Source organism: Diorhabda sublineata, chromosome 7, assembly GCF_026230105.1.
Source record: "Diorhabda sublineata isolate icDioSubl1.1 chromosome 7, icDioSubl1.1, whole genome shotgun sequence".
Lineage (NCBI taxonomy): Eukaryota > Metazoa > Arthropoda > Insecta > Coleoptera > Chrysomelidae > Diorhabda > Diorhabda sublineata.
Window position 1 is genome coordinate 22,787,084 of NC_079480.1, and position 18,412 is coordinate 22,805,495.

General features: G+C 30.1%; 2 protein-coding genes across 4 annotated transcripts; one reads left to right on the forward strand and one right to left on the reverse strand.

Annotated features, from left to right (window-relative positions):
• Nucleotides 1-19: 19 nt before the first annotated feature.
• Nucleotides 20-7,548, forward strand: LOC130446210 (FAS-associated factor 2). Of its 2 annotated transcripts, XM_056782306.1 has the most exons (6): nt 20-553; nt 634-1,005; nt 2,407-2,527; nt 2,602-2,722; nt 2,783-2,956; nt 3,008-7,548. In XM_056782306.1, exons 1-6 carry the CDS (start codon nt 175-177, stop codon nt 3,182-3,184), a joined length of 1,344 nt encoding a protein of 447 aa, XP_056638284.1. In that variant the 5' UTR covers nt 20-174; the 3' UTR covers nt 3,185-7,548. The 2 variants fall into 2 exon arrangements, with proteins under 2 accessions (XP_056638284.1, XP_056638283.1); XM_056782305.1 differs by having other exon boundaries at nt 2,783-7,548.
• A 1,424-nt stretch (nt 7,549-8,972) lies between these two features.
• Nucleotides 8,973-17,589, reverse strand: LOC130446212 (sialin). 2 transcript variants are annotated; one of them, XM_056782309.1, is made up of 6 exons: nt 17,422-17,589; nt 13,608-13,709; nt 12,226-12,404; nt 11,763-12,080; nt 11,038-11,419; nt 8,973-9,695 (listed from the first exon to the last, which is right to left on the reverse strand). In XM_056782309.1, the coding sequence occupies exons 2-6, from the start codon at nt 13,639-13,641 to the stop codon at nt 9,160-9,162; spliced, it is 1,449 nt and encodes a 482-aa protein (XP_056638287.1). In that variant the 5' UTR covers nt 13,642-13,709; nt 17,422-17,589; the 3' UTR covers nt 8,973-9,159. The 2 variants fall into 2 exon arrangements, with proteins under 2 accessions (XP_056638287.1, XP_056638288.1); XM_056782310.1 differs by having other exon boundaries at nt 13,608-13,721; nt 17,422-17,562.
• Nucleotides 17,590-18,412: the final 823 nt, after the last annotated feature.

Here is an 18,412-nt window from a genome sequence, read left to right on the forward strand (position 1 = left end):
TCTGTTGTTTTTATGTAGTTATGTTGACAAATGTTTTTGACAGCTGACGTTTTACGGTTGGAAGGTGGTATGATGTGACATTTATTGTTTGGCCAAAAAAATATTAAGTGTAATAAAGTAATATTTGCATGTGATTAATGTATTTTTTTATTCGCCTCAAAAAGAAAATATAAAATGAACTATTCAATGGATAATAACGGTAGTCTCGGGTTAACTACAGACCAAACGGAAAAAGTACTACAATTTCAAGACCTCACAGGTATCGAAGATATAACGATATGCAGGGATGTATTGCAAAGACATCAATGGAATTTGGAAGTAGCCGTTCAGGAACAACTAAATATCAGGGAAGGAAGACCTACTGTTTATGCATTGGAATCTAGACCGCCGGCGGTAGTTAGCGATCATTTGGGTCAACATTTCTATTATACACCACCTACCGATGGCTCCGGCAGCGGTTTTAGAGGGATCTTCAAAACTGTTTTTAATTTTATGTGGAATATGTGTTACAGCACCCTCATTACCTTCTTACAATTAGGTCGAAGACTACTGGGTATGTATGCTTCAATAAACATTTTTAAGTGCCAAATTAGACTTAAATGGAATTTCTGGATGATATAATTTTATTAATAGGTATAGAATTTAGGCCGAGAACGAATCCTGTTCAAGATGTGATGGATTTTATTAAATTATATGAAGAAAAATATTCACAAACCCACCCAGTATTCTACCAAGGCACGTTTTCGCAAGTTCTTAACGACGCAAAAAGGGAATTAAGATTTTTATTAGTGTATCTACACGATTCCAAAGCAACGGATACTGATTCATTTTGTAATGGAACTTTATCTGATCATGAACTAATTCAGTACATCAATCAAACGTTTTTGTTTTGGGGTTGTTCAGCACAGTCAGGTGAAGGGCAGAAAACCTCTAGTGCAGTCAGAGCTAGCCATTATCCCTTTTTGGCAGTTTTAGTGTTAAAAGAAAATAGAATGACTATAGTAGGTAAGGCTTGTTTGGTTTTTAATATAAATTTCAGTATTTTTACTAGAAATTAATAATATTGTGTTTTATTTAGGTGTTAAGGGTTTATTTGCACTGCATATTAGAAATAGGGGCATTTAATATTTAATTAGAATGTGTTAGTTTGTTTCTTTTTAAAATAGGTTTATTTTTTTTACCCAAAAACAATTTTTGTAATTGGAATTCTAAATCAAAGAATTTTTTCATTTTTTTATTAAAATTTCAAATAAAAATATAAGAAAGTGTGAAATTATCTTTGGGTACTTCAACGTACTCACATGGGGACATAATAATCAATGATTTTATGATTGACTGGTGCTTCGCTAAAAGTAGATCACTTTTTGATGATTATCTCAAAGTTTATTAGATTATCCGCAATTTAATTGGTTTATGTTGTTAAAATTTGTTTTATTTTAATATTTATGGATATATTTTGGATTTTATATATAAAATTACAAATGATGATGCTATTTTTGTTACTAAACTGCCCGTTTTCGTAGAAGTAGGTCATTTGTGTTTATTATCATTGATTTGCTTAATTTTTTGTATCAAAAAGTACTTGAAAATGATTTCTATAGGAAAAGTTTGGATTTTATTTTATTTCATGTTCACAAACAATAATTTACTTATTTTAGCCAAAGAAAATGACATCTATTGCCAATTGGTGAATTTTATTTACGAATTGTCATGTTATTTTTAGTGCCCAATTGATAAAATGCGTCCTTTAACCTAAAAGTAGGTCCTTTATGTTTATCAACAATTTCCTTGATTTTTGTCAGAGAAACATATAAGGAATTGATTTGTAAGGACCAATTGGGGAAATTATTTCTAAATTTACAAATTTTGGTGTTATCTTTAGTGCCCAATTGATAAAATTTGTCATTTATCCTAAAAGTAAGTCCTTTATGTTCAAAAATAAAAATTTCCTTGATTTTTGTCAGCAAAAAGTATTGAAAAATGACTTCTATTGCCAAAAGTTGCATATCATTTCTAAATTTACAAATTTTGGTGTAATTTTTATTGCCCGATTAATAAAATGTGTCCTTTCACCTAAAACTAGGTCCTTTGTGTTCGTCAATAACAATTTCTTTGATTTTTGGCAGCAAAAAGTATAAAGAATGGGTTTGTAAGGACCAATTGTGGAAATTATTTTTAAATTTACAAATTATGGTATTATTTTTAGTGTCCAATTGATAAAATTTGTCATTTTTCTAAAAGTAGGTCTTTTGTGTTCAAAAAAAATAATGTCCTTGATTTTTGGCAGCGCAAAGTATTTAAAAGCAGTTTCAATGAACAAATTTATGATTTTCTTAAATTTTAAACAAAGGGTATATTAAATATTTACATTATCTGCTTTCCAAACACCGAAAATATTAATTTTAGGTAGGTTAGAAGGATATTCAAATCCACAATTGCTAAAACAGAGACTGATTACCATTGTAAATGAATACGAAATAAATTTGGTGTCTGCAAGAGCTGATAGGTTCGAAGCAAGCATCAACCGGTATGTTATCTAACCATTTAACAATCAAAATTCAATTGAAATATACAGTATCGTCAAAACAAACATAATTGTAGGTCATTAAGATCACAGCAAGACGAGGCCTTCATGGAAAGCTTACGAGCCGATCAAGAAAAAGAAAGAAAAAAAGAAGAAGAGAGAAAAGCAAAAGAAGAGGAACAACGTAGGTTAGAAGAGGTAAATTATCTTTTTTTTGTCATTAGAAATGTGTAGAGATAATTATGTGATTTATTTTAGGAAAGATTGGCCGAATTGGAACGTAAGGAAACTTTGGAACAGGAAAAAATCAACTCTTTACAAAGGATTCCTCACGAACCGGACGCCACGCACCCCGACGCCGTACACGTAGTGTTTAAATTACCGTGTGGTAGCAGATTGGAAAGAAGATTTCTCAAAACTCATTCCTTAGAGGTGAAAAAAAAAATGTTTAATGTATTCTGCGCTTATTTGTATTTGTTTCAGGCGGTTTTTTATTTTTTATTTTGTCATCCGAACGCTCCGGATTCGTTTGAAATAACAACGAATTTCCCAAAGAGGATATTGAAATGTCGGAGGGAGCACCATGAACAGATCCAAACATTGGAACAAGCCGGACTGAAAAATAAGGAAGTTTTATTTGTTAACGATCTAGACGCGTGAATTTTTTCTTTAAATCGAACCGTAAGTAGAAAAATATGAATTCGGGAAGAATTTTTCGCAATAAAAGAAACTACGTCTACTTTTAAAATTGTATTAAGTTCAAAATTGTATTGAATTTTTATTAAACGTAATCATTTATTCGGAGAAAATATTATGGTTGTACTTATTGATGTACACGATCAGTTTACTAAAAAAAACATCAAAATTGATTAAAAAATACAGATTTTTTGCTTTTATTTGGATTTATTTTTATTTTTTAATACTTTATTGATTTAAATTATTTATGAACTTCATTTTTGGTATTGTTAATGAAATAATTTACCCTGGGAGATTTCTAGCTGTGTTAAGTCAACGTTTTATTCCAAAAAGTCACATTTTGTTTAAATATAATCTATATAAATCATCGTAAAATGTTGTGGTGCTCTCCTAAATCAATTATCGTCCATTTAAGGCGTCTAAACACACTTCTTTATGAAAATCCTGCTTTTATTCGACATTATTTCCATCTTTAATTTCTTATTTTCATTCAAAATTGACAAATAAATAAAAGCACGTTTCATTTTGTATAATATGTCAAATGCCGTTCTCAAATCCAAGAATATAGCTTCATAGACGAGAAGTAACTTCGATTATGTCATTTTTTGTTACATTGTTGATAATACAGCATAAAAAAGACCAAAATGTAAAAAAAAATAGAAAATGAGCTAATTTTTGCTGTTAGACAATTTATTTGTATAAATCATTTAAAATCTTCATTTTTGGTTTTGTTAATGAAATAATGGACCCTTCTAGCCGTGTTAATTCAATGTTTTATTCCAAAAAATCACTTTTTGGTAAAGTGTAGTGGTGCTCCTCTAAATCCATTGTTCTTCCTATATGACGCCTAAAAAGTCCCCTTATGAAAATTCTGCTTTCACTCTGATCTTTGTTTGTCAAATGCTGTTCCTAGATCCAAGAATATTGTTTTATACATAAAAATTGACTTCTTTTGTCAATTTTTAGTTTTATTGTTGCTAATACCTCTAATTGTGCGTTTTTTTTGGGGAAAAATTGTGAAGAAAACTCATTTGGAGCCACATTCAAACAGTCATAAATCATTGCAGAATGTTGTGGAGGTCTTTTAAACCAATTTTCCTTCCTTCTAAATATACTTCCTCATAAAATTATGTCAAATGCTATTCTCAAATCCAAAAATATTGCACTCTAGGTGACAATTAACTTCGATTATCCCTCACACTTATTTGAAACCCCTAATTGTTGTGAATCTGTTGGGGTAAATATTTTTCCTTGACCATATTTGGTTCAGAAAACTATGCAGTGCATTGTTTGGAGAAAATTGTGAATAAAACTCATTTGGAGACACAGTCATATGTTTTTTATCAATATAAATGACAGATAGTTGAAGTGGCAGACATTGTTGAGGTTATTAGTGAAATTTGTATCAATAATGTCCTTTATAAGGAGTTCTGATGCATTACTAATAAAATATTAGATAAAAAACGAATCAAATCATCGATTATTATCAGTCAATCTCATTTATCTGCTGAGTTTAATAAACATTAGAAAACTGGCAGCAAATAGAGGATTTATTTGAGCTTTGGGATCTTCTAGTTGTTTTAAGTCAGCATTCTGTTAAATAAATCACATTTTGGTCATAAATTATTGATATGAATCGTCGTAAAGTGTCCTTATGGTCTTCTAAATCCATTATCCTTCCCATATAAAGATACTTCTTTATAAAAATCCTGTTCTTACTTGACATTATTTCCATTTTTATTTCTTATTTATATAATAAGTCAAATACCTTTCTCAAATCTAAGAATATTGCTTTATTAATGAAGATATTTGAATTGTTCGGCTGATAGTTGGAAAAAAAATGGATGTTATAGCATATAATGTATCTGTTACGTTCATTTAAACTGAAACTGGGTTTTATCGACCTAATATTGTGTAAAAAAGACTGTACAAGGTGATTTTTTTATCCCCATGAAGTCTCATTGAAGCGATACTTTCAATACTTCAATTAAAAACCAGGATTTGTAAAGGATTAAGACTTTTTGGTTGTTTGTTACTATTTCTTTACTTAATCACAGTTGGGGTGGTTGACATTTATTTTTGTTAACTTAAGTCATAAATATAAACGAAAATGGTTGGAAATTTTAATAAAAAACTTCTATAATAAATTTTTTGGTGCATTTTTGACTTTATTTGTTATACGGTTTTTCAATATGATGAAAAAGTTCATGTTATGGTTTTTGAACCACTTTTTATGATTATTTAATTTATTTTAGTTGTACATTTGTTTTGTTAGGTTATGAAATACAAACACGGCAATAATTCGATTTTTAGGATTTAAATTTTTAATAATTATATACATGCATACTAACAATAAATTCGGGGTCTCATTTTCTCTAAAAAGAACAATAATTACACTGTAAATATTCTAAATTTTGAAAAATTTACAAATTACATCCAACCTTGACAAAACTATTAAAAAATTTAAATGATTTTGTCAGTTGTCAAATGTCGAACGGTTTTTCCATAGATAAAAAACATTATATCTGACTTGTCAGCTGTCGAACGGCTTACACTTTTTACATAGAGTAAAAAAATTTACTAGTTGTCGAACGATATGTACTTTTTACATGAACTCTATAACTTGTCAACTGTAGAACCACTTTTTGCAAAGTAAATAAACAATGGTTATTCCTCTAAACATCTAAAAAAAATTTTCCCATTAAATAAACTCAACCCGCATATCCGAACCTAGTCGCTACTTTACACTTTTCATACTAATACAAAATCGCGTCACCACTAATCAATCATAGAATTAATATTAAACATAGAGAGAAGGGAATTTAAGTGGAAATGTACTATCGGTATGTTATATTCTTTCTTTGTCCATCTTACAACTCGAAACTTAGACGTCATCGTGATCTGATCAGAATAGAATGGTATACCGTGTTTTACCTCTCTCTCTATCAGCAATTCGTGGTCACTTGAACAAGTTCCCTCTATTTTTAATAGTAATTCTATGTGACCAATACAGACAGTATTTATTTTCGTTTAGTTAGGAAATTTCAAATAATTTTTCCCATTAAAAACCTTATTCCATATGTTGTCGAATTAAAGGCTCGTTCAGACAATGACATTTTATGCCGTGGCACCTAATGCCGTGACGTGAATGGCGCAACAATGCATTGTCTGAACAGTTGAAGGACTCGATGTCATGACGTTAGTGCTGTATATCAAAAATTTTTGATATACGACATCGTGACATCAAATGTCTCGCTTGTTTCATCGTTTGAACATCGGCGACGGTGACAGTACTGATTTTTTGGCGCGAATCTGCTGTTTGTCATTCGATCATGTCTTGATTTGATATACTTACATTTCTGGAATGTTACCAGCAATACCCTTGTCTATGGGATAAGTCCATTTCAGCATTAAAGGATAGAAATAAACGGGATCAAGCGGAAGAAGCGCTTTTGAACATTTTTAAATTATACTTCGCCTTCGCCCATAAAGTAATCAGCTAACTGTGCACGCTTTCTAGTATTTGTTGTTCATGTTCCTAAACCAATTTTAGCGTTCTCTGTATCTTCAACATCAGGTGTTAATCCATAATTTGACTTTTCCTAATCCAATTATGTAAAGCACAGCACGTATTCACGGTTTGTAACAACTTTTTCTGGTTCAAGATCTATTGCCCTTAAAAATATCCGGAAACGATTCGTTAAAATTCCGAATCTATTCTCGATTATTCTTCTTGCTCGACACGATCTAGAGTCAAAAACACGTTCCGTAATACTATGGTTGGGCCGCCTAGGATAAGGTTTCATTAGATACTCTCTTAAAGGGAAGGATTCGTCTCCTATTATCTCCAAGTCCCTCAGCACCGTTCCTGGTGCATCTAATGTGTTCCTACGTCTAATCCACTTTCTTACCCACACTCGCCTTTTTAATTTTTGCCTCAACTTCAAATTAATTAGTTCCTCTAATACATCCGCTACTGCAGTTACGAGTTCCGCCATTTTTGATAATAGTATGTCGCAACACATGTGTTGGTACGTGTGAACACCTAGTGTCATAACGTCGAATGTCTTACGCTGTCACAGCATTTGATGTCACGACATGAATGTCACCGTTTCAACGAGCCTTAATACACATAGTGTAGAATGTAATTTGGATGTAATTTTACGTAACTAGTTTTTTGTCATGTTTATAACATGAATTTATATAAGTTTTGAGGGAAATGCATTTATTTCGTATTGATTAAAAATTCCATTTTTTGTTTTATTAAATACGAAACGTGTAATTTATTTTTATTAGTGTAAATATGTAAAAATAAATTGTTCGAATAACATTGTGTTTTATTTATTTCCTTGTTTTGTGTACTGAAAAACTATCGTCTTCTTTTTCTTCTCAGTTGTAACAGGTTCAATTCGCAGACTATCTACCCAGTCACATTTATTACCATAGAATTTTGAAATATTCTAATAATAACCTATATCGTTGACAATTTGTCAAGTTATTCTTCTTTTGCCCGTAATTTGACTTTTGTATTTAAGATTATGCAGTGATTGGAGAATTACGATTAGATATGTAGGCAGTGTATAAAAAAGAAGAAAGAGAATTGAAGGAATTTAGATAAATATTAAATAATAAACGTCGATTTCGTAAAAAGTAAATCAAAACCGCCCGGTATATTTAGTATGAATAATAAAATCGTGAAATATACTTTCAATTATAATTCTCTAAAAATATATAATAAATGAGTCTTATACACAACTCGCATTAATTTTTATTCCAAATTTACCTTGGAAAAGATGCCATTATTAATTATAAGACTATTTATACATTGGTGCCACATTTTTTGACGAACTTCCTTAAAAGAATCTACATATTCCTTATAAAGTGACAAGAGAAAAGAAAATAGACGTTATAAGAACAAAATTGAGTAATAGAAAAAAACTAACCTAATATCTTTATATATTTGACGTAACCAGAATTTCGTTTTCTAACTTTATTTCATTCTCATAATTACTTAATTGTAATAAAAGTTAAGTTTTTTGATGAAATTATCCAAATATTCACCAACTAAACAGTTTCGCTTTGAAATTCTTTGAATAAAAGCTTTCAATTCGGTAGATACTTTCGTTTAAAATCATTTATATTGAAGAAAATTTTTCTATTCCGGCAACACTGGATTTGGTTAAGGATAAGTCAAAGTGCTAATCAATCATATCAACTGTTAAAAAATATTTTAACATATATTGAAATATCGGACGTAATCTTGATACGTTATAAATTAAATAGTGAAAAATAAATTATGAACTACTGTTATAACCACCCCGTAATATAAATGAGTTTACGATTTCATTTTATTTATATTTCGATAAAAATGTTTAAATCGAATCGATTTATATTTACCACATCTTTACAAATCGATTAAGACATTATGAATTGAATCTACACAAATCGATGTAACCAGCAACTTAAGATTCTTATTAAAATGTACAAGAAATAATTTTTGATATTGTTTACTTACCTTGAACTAATTATTTTATGAAATAGATTAATTTGAATCTAATGACTGAAATTGTTTTGTTCGGAACACAGATGATGACCTGTGTTCATTTTTTACGTCACAATTATGAGTCATAGTAAGAACACTTGGTCACATTGGAACAACGTTGCCAGATTGAGTTTTTTTAACGTGGAAACTAGATTTACTTTTTTTCAATATTTAGAATAGGGGAAAGGTGTAAAGGAGGAATAAAATAAAAAAAATGCCCAACAACTTTATTATAAAAAAATTGAAAAATACAATTTTAGAAATTTGATATCGAGGTAGTTCTAATGTACTTCTTCAGATTTATTTATTTTCCAATTGGATATGTTTGTAAAAATAATTTGAAAAAATGTTGTTTTAGATCATTTTCACGTCATCTTGTAAAACGAGACGAAGTATTTTATGCGATATCGGCTTCTTTTCCGTTTTCGTATTTCGTTTTCAGCGGCTGTAATTCCTTCCCTTGGATAGTTGTGTCTACAGAATTGAACTTTTGCAACTTTCCGGTACCGAAAACGAGGTAAACCACCGTCGCAAACGCATAAGCACCGGCCAATATCCAAAATATGTACCTCCAAGTACGGAAGGTACTTTCCGTTTCTGTTATAACCGCCACTACTTTCGTAGACACCCATCCGGCTATGGAAGACAGAGTATTGGCCATACCGAATATGGTACCGGAAAAATTCGGCGCGATATCAAGTACGTTCGAGAGATACCCCGCCGTAACAGCCCCGTTGAAAAATAGGGCGCACGTGAACACGGTTACTGAAATGGCGGACGTTTTCCCCCATAAAGCTTGGATTACCATCATAATAGCGGGAAGGGAACAAGCGAACGTAGTGAAAACTTTTCTAGTTACAGTCGTCGACATTCTGCCGGATTTTCTAAGTTTATCCGCCGCGTAACTAGCCAACACCGCCATCAAATATTTACCTGTAAATTGAGAAGCGTTGTAACAACGGCAAAACAGTCGTTAGAAAATGAATTATTCAATTATTTCTTATATAAAAAATGTTATTTATTTCTCAGTATTTATAATAGAATGGCAACAGCGCTTAGTATATTACCATGGAAATAATTGACCTTTAATGACGTCAAAATATATCAGTTTATTATTCAATTATTTGTTATGAAAAAATTTATTTCTTAGTATTTATAAAAAGCGTGGCAACAGCGCTTCGTATATTACTATGGAAATAATTAACCTTTGATGACGTCAACATATATCAAGTTATTCTAAAGATAACTAGAAACGTTTAAACTATATATGAATTTGAAAATTTTACGGAAATTATAATCAAAATAATTAAAAAATTGAAAATAAATGATTTATATGAATTTTTTCGAAATATTATTCGTAATAAACAAATGAATGAATCATCGTTGCTAATCGTAATTCCAATCATCTGACAGTACGACGTTGCCGTCGAGTTTTAATACGAATTCGCGTAGTTGCCAGATATCTTTTATTTCCATCTGTAATACTATAAATATTTTTATTAAAAATGAGAGCAAAAGCATTATTGTTATATAAATTTAGTCAAAAAGTTATTTTTTTATTTTGAAAATTGATAAAACGTAAATTATTTGATTATTCTATTTAAAAATTCAACAAATACGAGGGTTGTCTAAACAGTAACATTTTTTTGATAAAAAAAAAAAAAAATAATGGGCATCGCTTGGAATGTAGAAAACAGTGTTGCCAGAGTAGTTAGCGATGTTTTTTTAACTCAAGTACCTCAAAACAGCAAAAGGAAAAATTTCCATATTTGCCCTGTTAATAATCACAAAAACACCTTATTTCAGCGTTTTCGAAGTCGCAGAAACCATTTATCGATGTCCCTGATGTCGATAATTAGTACATTCGGTTGATTTCAACGATAAATCTATTAAGCGACTTCGAAAACGCCAAATTAGCATGATTGTCAAATTCTGAAACAGTCAGATACAGACAACCAAAAACTTTTTATTGTTTTTTTTATCAATAGTTCAATCTTATTACTTTGATGGAAAAATTATTGAAAAATTTGCTAGAAATAATTTTTTCCCCAAAAAAAGCCTGAGTTTTAGATAAAAATCTTCAATCTCATAGATTTTTAAAAGTCTCAATTTAACAAGAAATCCTTCAGTTCTGGCAACATTGCTAATAAAATTCTAATCAAAACTTTCAATTTCACATTTAGCGCCAAGATGGCGGCCGTAGCCACGCCCTACTAAAACGACCAGTTACTTTGTAGACAACCACGGTATAGTACGTTCGTACTTTTTTACATACCAAAATAAGGTAAGCTCGATAGTAATCCATTGTTTTTAATATTAAATTGTAGGACGTCCTTCATATACGTGGGTAATTGATTTACAACAGTGAAATAACAGAATACGGAACACCCATGGGTCACGATAATCGCCCAAACGGGCGCGCAAGTCAATATTTCTTTCAAAGGTAGTTTTTCGGGTTTGACATTTTTGGTACCGCCTCCTTCCATTTGCGCTATTTTAGTTTCAATTTCGTATTTTTCTACTTCGGTTATTCTCGGATGTTGCGAGGGAGAATCGTATATTAATGTGAACCAAAGTATAGACCAAACTATACCTACGGCACCAGTTACGTAAAAAACACACTCCCAACCAGATAGACTGATTAAAAAACCACAAACCTGCACAAAAAATTGTTCATGAGATTTTTTTTAACATCCGGTATAGAAATTCGTCTTCTTTGTTAAATCCGATATCTAGAAGTAAAATATTCACAGTAGGGGATCATTTACCTATATTAGTAGCGACATCTAGATCGACGAGGATATAAAACGAACTACAAAAAGAAACAGGGACGGACTAGGGGATTTATCGGAATAATTAAAAGTGTTTTATCTTTTTTTTATGATTACCTGTAAATAATATCAATATATTAACCATAGATGTCACTACTAATGCCTAATTTTGGAAATAAAAATTAATTAATATTCCTATAAGGGCTTTGGTGTAAAAATAAAAAGTTACCGGTAATGTTAGAGCCGCTCCCAATGCACTAGCCATCATATTAGCCATAAATTTCGATCTCTCCATTGGAGGTATCCATTTAGCTGCCATTGGAGGCATGGAAGGCCAAGTAGCTCCCAAAGCGAGTCCTACTAACGCTCTTAGAACGACTAGTACGTAGAAATTAGTGGACGCCACTGGTGTAAGAATCGTTAATAAACTAGCTAATAACATTCCACCTCCGAAAACTTTTCTAGCACCCACTATTTCAGCCATTCGGCCTCCTGGTATTTCCGTTAATATATAACCCCAAAAGAAACTTCCCAATACTTCGTTTTTCTGAAAATTGAACAAAAACTTTTGGCCATTTTGTATTAAATTCACTATAAACTCACATTTTATAATTTCCCTTTTTATTGTCTACTACAATATTGGCGCGAAACTACAGGTCACGACCTCTTTAAAAATAAATTAAATCGACTACCTGCGAAGTGGTCCAGTTGAATTTGTTCTGTTCCATTAGCTTCATTCTCGTTTCTTCTGTCGCGTTTGTCGGTATCACCATATCTACTACGGCAATCGTTAGATTTACTCGTAACATGTAGTTGAACATGAATCCGAGAATCACCATTATGTTCAAAACTTGACGACATGTTATAAAGTCTGAGATGAAAAGAAATTTTTGTTAAACTATACTTGAAAAAAAAACGCGGTTAGATTGATGTATAAATACAGTACGGAACTGTTCCGGGTAGAACTACACTATCATACCAAATAACTTCGTGGATTAATCTATATGATGATTTGTCTATAGGTAGGAGGTCATAAAAGTTTCTAAATATGGCGGACGTTCTTAGTTTCCTATTTACCTACATGGTTGTCAGATTTTTTGTTTATCAGATAATATAATTTCAAATGTTTATCAGTAATTTATTTAATCTGAAAATAGAAATTAAAACGCAGTATAATTGATCTACGTAGTCGATTCTTTGTAAAAAAAAATAGTAAAAATTAACAAAGTCTTCGCAATTCTTTTGACCTTAAAATTTATAAAAAATGTAGAAAAATCAACGTGAGAAATCAATGGAATCATTGAACTTCAATGACGTTACGAGAAAAAATGCAAGCTGATAAATTTATCAGATTTATTATTGCTTAGTTTTTATCAGGAGATTAAAAAATGGTTTAAAGATTTATTTAATGCCAATGTCACTAATTCGATCATTTTCCATAGCAACAATTATTTAATACAATTTATTTTCTCAGATTAAGATTTACAGGTTTTGTTTGAAAAATTACGAACTGTGAACTAAAAATTTTCGTTAACTATCCACATTTGGCAACGTTGTATTTTAGTATCTCTACTCATTGCATCCAATATGGCCGACGATAGAGATTAATGCCGCACAAATGGTTCGTTAAATGAAAAAAATATACATTTGAGGATATAACTATTAAGAAAATAATAATTTATGTTTACAATAAGAACTAAATCTAGTTTTTTGTGACATAAATTAATTCAAATAATCATACCTTCAAAAATAACGTCATACAACAAATATGTTAAGAGATACGGTTAAAAATGAGAGTCAACTTGGCAACAGAGCAGTGGTTTCAATGTTATTAAATGTCTTTGAAAGATTTTTTCTATATTTTTCATTTCAAAATTTTATTAAATAAATCACCACGATAAAAAATTCTTTATAGAAATAATACGAGCCTTGTATATATTAAATCCCCTCCTAAAATTTCAACCTTGCGCTGATTTGTTGTTGAATTTATTAACTTAAAACCGGTTTCCAGTATATTTACAACGCATCGAAGTATAAGAAAACAAAAAACGATTTAATAACAAAAAAATCTTACCCGACCATCTTCGTCGAGTAGTTGCTGTTGCCATTCCACGTATTACTTTAATAAAATCTTTTCGTAGCTTTTTAACTCCTCGTTGTACAGTATTTTTTAAATCTGTAAGAAAAACTTTCAAATTTATTGTTAGGAAACTAGGTTTCAGTTATTAAGAAAATTTGAGAAACAAAACATATTACAATACGTAGCGCCATCTATTAAACGTGTCCTGTGTTAAAAAAGTTAATTTTTCTAAATTCCAAATAATAAATATTAGGAATATTAGGTTTAAAGAACAATACCACGTTTATTGTATTCTATTGCTAATTTTTTCTAGATCTCACTGTATATATATATATATATATATATATATATACATTTAAATAAGAAAACTTTTAATCGCTTGTAGCGTATATTGACAAGATCAGCCATTTTGTATTGTTTTCAGTTTTAATATAGAAGGAAACGAAAATATAGTGAATAAACGAATAATACAAATAATAAAACTTCCAAATTTATTTTTATTGGTTTCTTAAGGTTTTAAAACATTTATTAAAAACTAAATGTATTACAAAAAGGCATAAAACGATAACGCGCTTTATCGATAAGGCAGTTTACTATACAAAAATTGTAAAGAAGTGCGTTTTAGTGATAAAAATTTTTAAAAGATGATGGATGACCTACTTTTTCGTATTTATTACAATTAAAACCGTTATGATACGATGTGATAAAATTGTTTTGTTCTGCTGAATCCGGATGCAAGTAATCCACAAAGACTTAATGACGTTTATCATTATTTTTTTTATTTGCAATCTAACAAGAAATTATTATACAACAATAACCTCATTATTTGGCGGGAGATTATTTAACGACATTATACGAGAAAATATTTATTATTATTCTCTTCATTCTGAATATATAAATTTTAAATAATAAGAAAAATTCATTATAATAAGTTAAATATATATTCAGCGCATGTATTTTGATGCTCCATTGCTAATTCTACATTGATATTTAGAAACAGTACTAATTTGGTATTGCGATCTTTTCAAAGTACATTCTTTAAAAATAAATAAAAACTATTGTTATGAGAAATAATTTGTTTAAGCCACTAGTAGTTTTATTAACTATAAACCATTGAAAACACGTGTTCAATAATTTAATATGGCCACAATTCCATGATTAAACCAGTGTTGCCAGAGCTGAATAACTTTCTTTAACATAAACGATTTTGATGTGAGTTTTCAATTTTGTTAATTTTTTCAGCGTATTTACATGATAAAAATTAGCTCCAAATTTGAAAACCGAAATTTCAACACTGTCATTTTTGGATGACGTCACAACCATCCCTCATATCGTCTTGGGGGACAAATATTGCGTTATTTACAAAAAAATAATGGTTATATCGGCGTTTGATTTTCGTTTTTTTTGGCAAAAGATATTTATTTCGATGAAAAAAACGCTCGAAGCAATCCATTCTGTATACACAAATGAAATAAAGTATTTGTTTGCCACGACAATATGGCCGACGTCTCATGACACGTTACTCGTTGACCTATTTCAAGTAATTAGATAATTTTTTTTATTCTTATTGAAAAATGTTCTAATCGAGATAAAATTTTCATCACCCGCCGGGTACTGTTTTTCTAAGTATGAATAATTTTTGTTACTTTGTTAAAGAAAAGTCTGCGAAAAAATTTGGCAACACTGAAATATACACAAGTATCACATGACTTGAAGGCGTATGCTTGTAATTTAAATTGGTCATGTGGAAGTAGTATGGGGAAATTATTACCGAAATAATGAAGAATTCTTTATCAAATTATGAACTTTACTATATTTTTTATTCATTTGATTTTTTTTAAGGCTGTGTTACTATATTAAACGGCCCTGAATTTATTTCGAAATGTTATCAACAAAAAACAAGTCTAGACACACAATTTTCGAATTATCAATATATCAAAAGATATTATAGGTAGTATATTAAAAATTAAAGCCGCACGAGAAATCGTCTAATTTCTAATGAATTTAGTGACATTGGAAATAACAAACAAAACTTATAGGTATAATCATGAATCTCTAGTGTCACTAGTGTTAATTCGAAAAGGAAACTATTATGGAAAAGATAAATGTTAAAACAAATAATAACTGTAAATTTTATACGTAATAGGAAAAATTCCTAACAGAAATCACATTTTTTAATGATCACAAGATAATGTATTTATATACTCTGCCGGTCAAAAGTAATTGCCCACCCCGTAATCAATTCATTAAATTTCAAGATAATACACTTTAACAAATTTCCTTTTCGTATTTCCTTACAAACACAAAATAATAGTGTCTATAATTTGTATACTTTATACGAGGGTATGTTTATATTTAGTCTGAAAAATTAAACCATCCAACTATCAGCTGATTTCTTTATTATTCTTTATACATTCGGTGTTTATGATTGTAGTTTGGTCCCTGTAAGACGCAACAACGTGTTGTAATTCATACTTTTTGAAATAAAACGTATTTTTATGAAATTCGTAATACGAGTTGTTTTCGTTCTCGTAACTTCAGTTTCAAAATGGCGCAGGTTTGGTGTTGGTTTCGTTGTGCAAAGATATTTGAAAAAATTGGAAAAGAAGAATGTACCTAAAGTAATTATTTGGCCGTCACAATCGCCAGACCTAAACCCAATTGAGTTGTTGTTGGACAAAATGTACAGGGAAGTCAAAAAACAATTTTCTGAATATCCTCAGCGTGATTTCACCAGCAGGTTGTGGCCGGCAGATTTTGTTTTCGATTCACACGTAGAAGACGAAGATATATGAACGAGATTTCACACAATATAGTTAGGGGGCGTCCATAAACCACGTGGTCATATTATGTAGCCTAACATAGCCGTTTCCATGCTCCTCCCCCTGACCTATCCAATGCTACGTGTTTCATTTTAGGTCATATTACCTATTTATTAAGAAGATATATCAATTCAGTATTATTTAAACAATTTAATCGTGATTTTTCGTGGAAAATTACCGTTTGCCAAATAAAATCATTTTTTAAACAAAATTTCATCGGAAAAAAACTACGTAGCGTTTCTCTCTCCTCTCTCTCACGCCCGTCACGTGGTTCAGCGTAGTATTTGGACTAATCCCGCCTCTTAATCTAAATTTATTGTAATTATTTCATAATTCAACTTAATTTTTTATGAAACGTTAGTTCTCATATTGTAAAATTGAAATTTTATTCATAAAGAATGTAATTTAAATAATTATGAAGCAACGTATAGGATTTCAGAATTCGGCAGAGGCGGCTTAAGATGAATAGCCTATAGGCGGCAAATCTGTAAATCCGCCATTGAATATTCTAAAAAAAGAACGGAACCAACTAGACTAGACGACGATTATGGAATAATAATGGAATGAATCAAAAATTTAAATATTACAAACTATAGTTTCATTTTTTTACTGGTACTGTATATTTACATGGATTTTACTACTAATTTCAATTTAATACGGTCCTGTTCACTAGAGAAATGTCTCTCTTAATTATAATTAGTGTTATTGCAGATGGTAATCTGTAACGACTATATATGACCGATATCAACTATAAATTTCGCCTTCACTATAGATCTAAAAATATTTTTTGGTAATACGTATTAAACATGTGGAATTTTATCTTATGATGTTCTATATCGGTAAATAGAATTAAATAATTTTCGAGATATAAGTAATCACATTTGGTTAATATAATGGAAAGCTTTTGTGGCGGGAATTGTTTGTTTTTTCTTTTGTAACTTAGCAGCAACTACTTATTAATAAGCAATATGTAAATAATAACATACCTGTTGATTTTATACTAACTTATTTAATATTTTTACTATATATATAAGGAATATATATATATATATATAAACAGCCGTTAGTTTTGTATAGCTTACACAGCAACTCACACGACACCACACAACGAACTGAAATACCCAACTGAAAACAAAAACGTGCAACCAACAACCAACTTTTTTTATGAAAGCGACTCCAGTTCAGACGTACAACGATGCCAAACATCCAGCAAATTACATTTATTAGCATATATTTTGAATACAATTCTTGTAGTTGACGCCATACCGAATAATTTTTTTTTAGTTGCTATGGCATTTTTTGCAAAGAACGTTAATTAAAAATTTCGCAATAAATGATAATAATACAGTTATAAGTATAAAGATGCAGTATATTGAGATTTAGACTATTACGAAAGGAATAAAATTTAGGACTTGTATATTCTATTTCGTTTTCTTGTTTATCTCAGTATATTTTGTTTCCAAGGTATGGCCGCTGGTCGTTTTTAGTTGCCCACCCGGTATAAGTAGTTAATAGTATAAGAGATATAACGTTAACATTAAACTGCTTTTGTCTCCATCACTAATATGTAAATATAAATAAATTCCAAGAAACGTACTACAAAAAAAATAACTCAATGACAGTGATGTTTACCCAGTTTTAGATGGGAGAGGATCGCGGGAAATTATAATTAACCGGTATGGGTAGCTGCAACTTGGCAATGTTGCCAAACTAATTGATTCGTATAAGTATCTATAATTTGTTTTGCAAATTTTCATTTTATTTTTAAATCATATTTATTCATATACTAATAATAATTCAACATTCGTTTTTACGTCGTATACAATTGTTTGAGCAACAATAAAATTGTCATTACAAAATAAATACCCATAAAAAATAAGATATTTGTCGTTTAATCTTTTTACATTTAAATATTAAAAATGGCCTTGAGCTTTTCCATTAACACAGTGTTGACTACGATAAAATTATATCATTTTC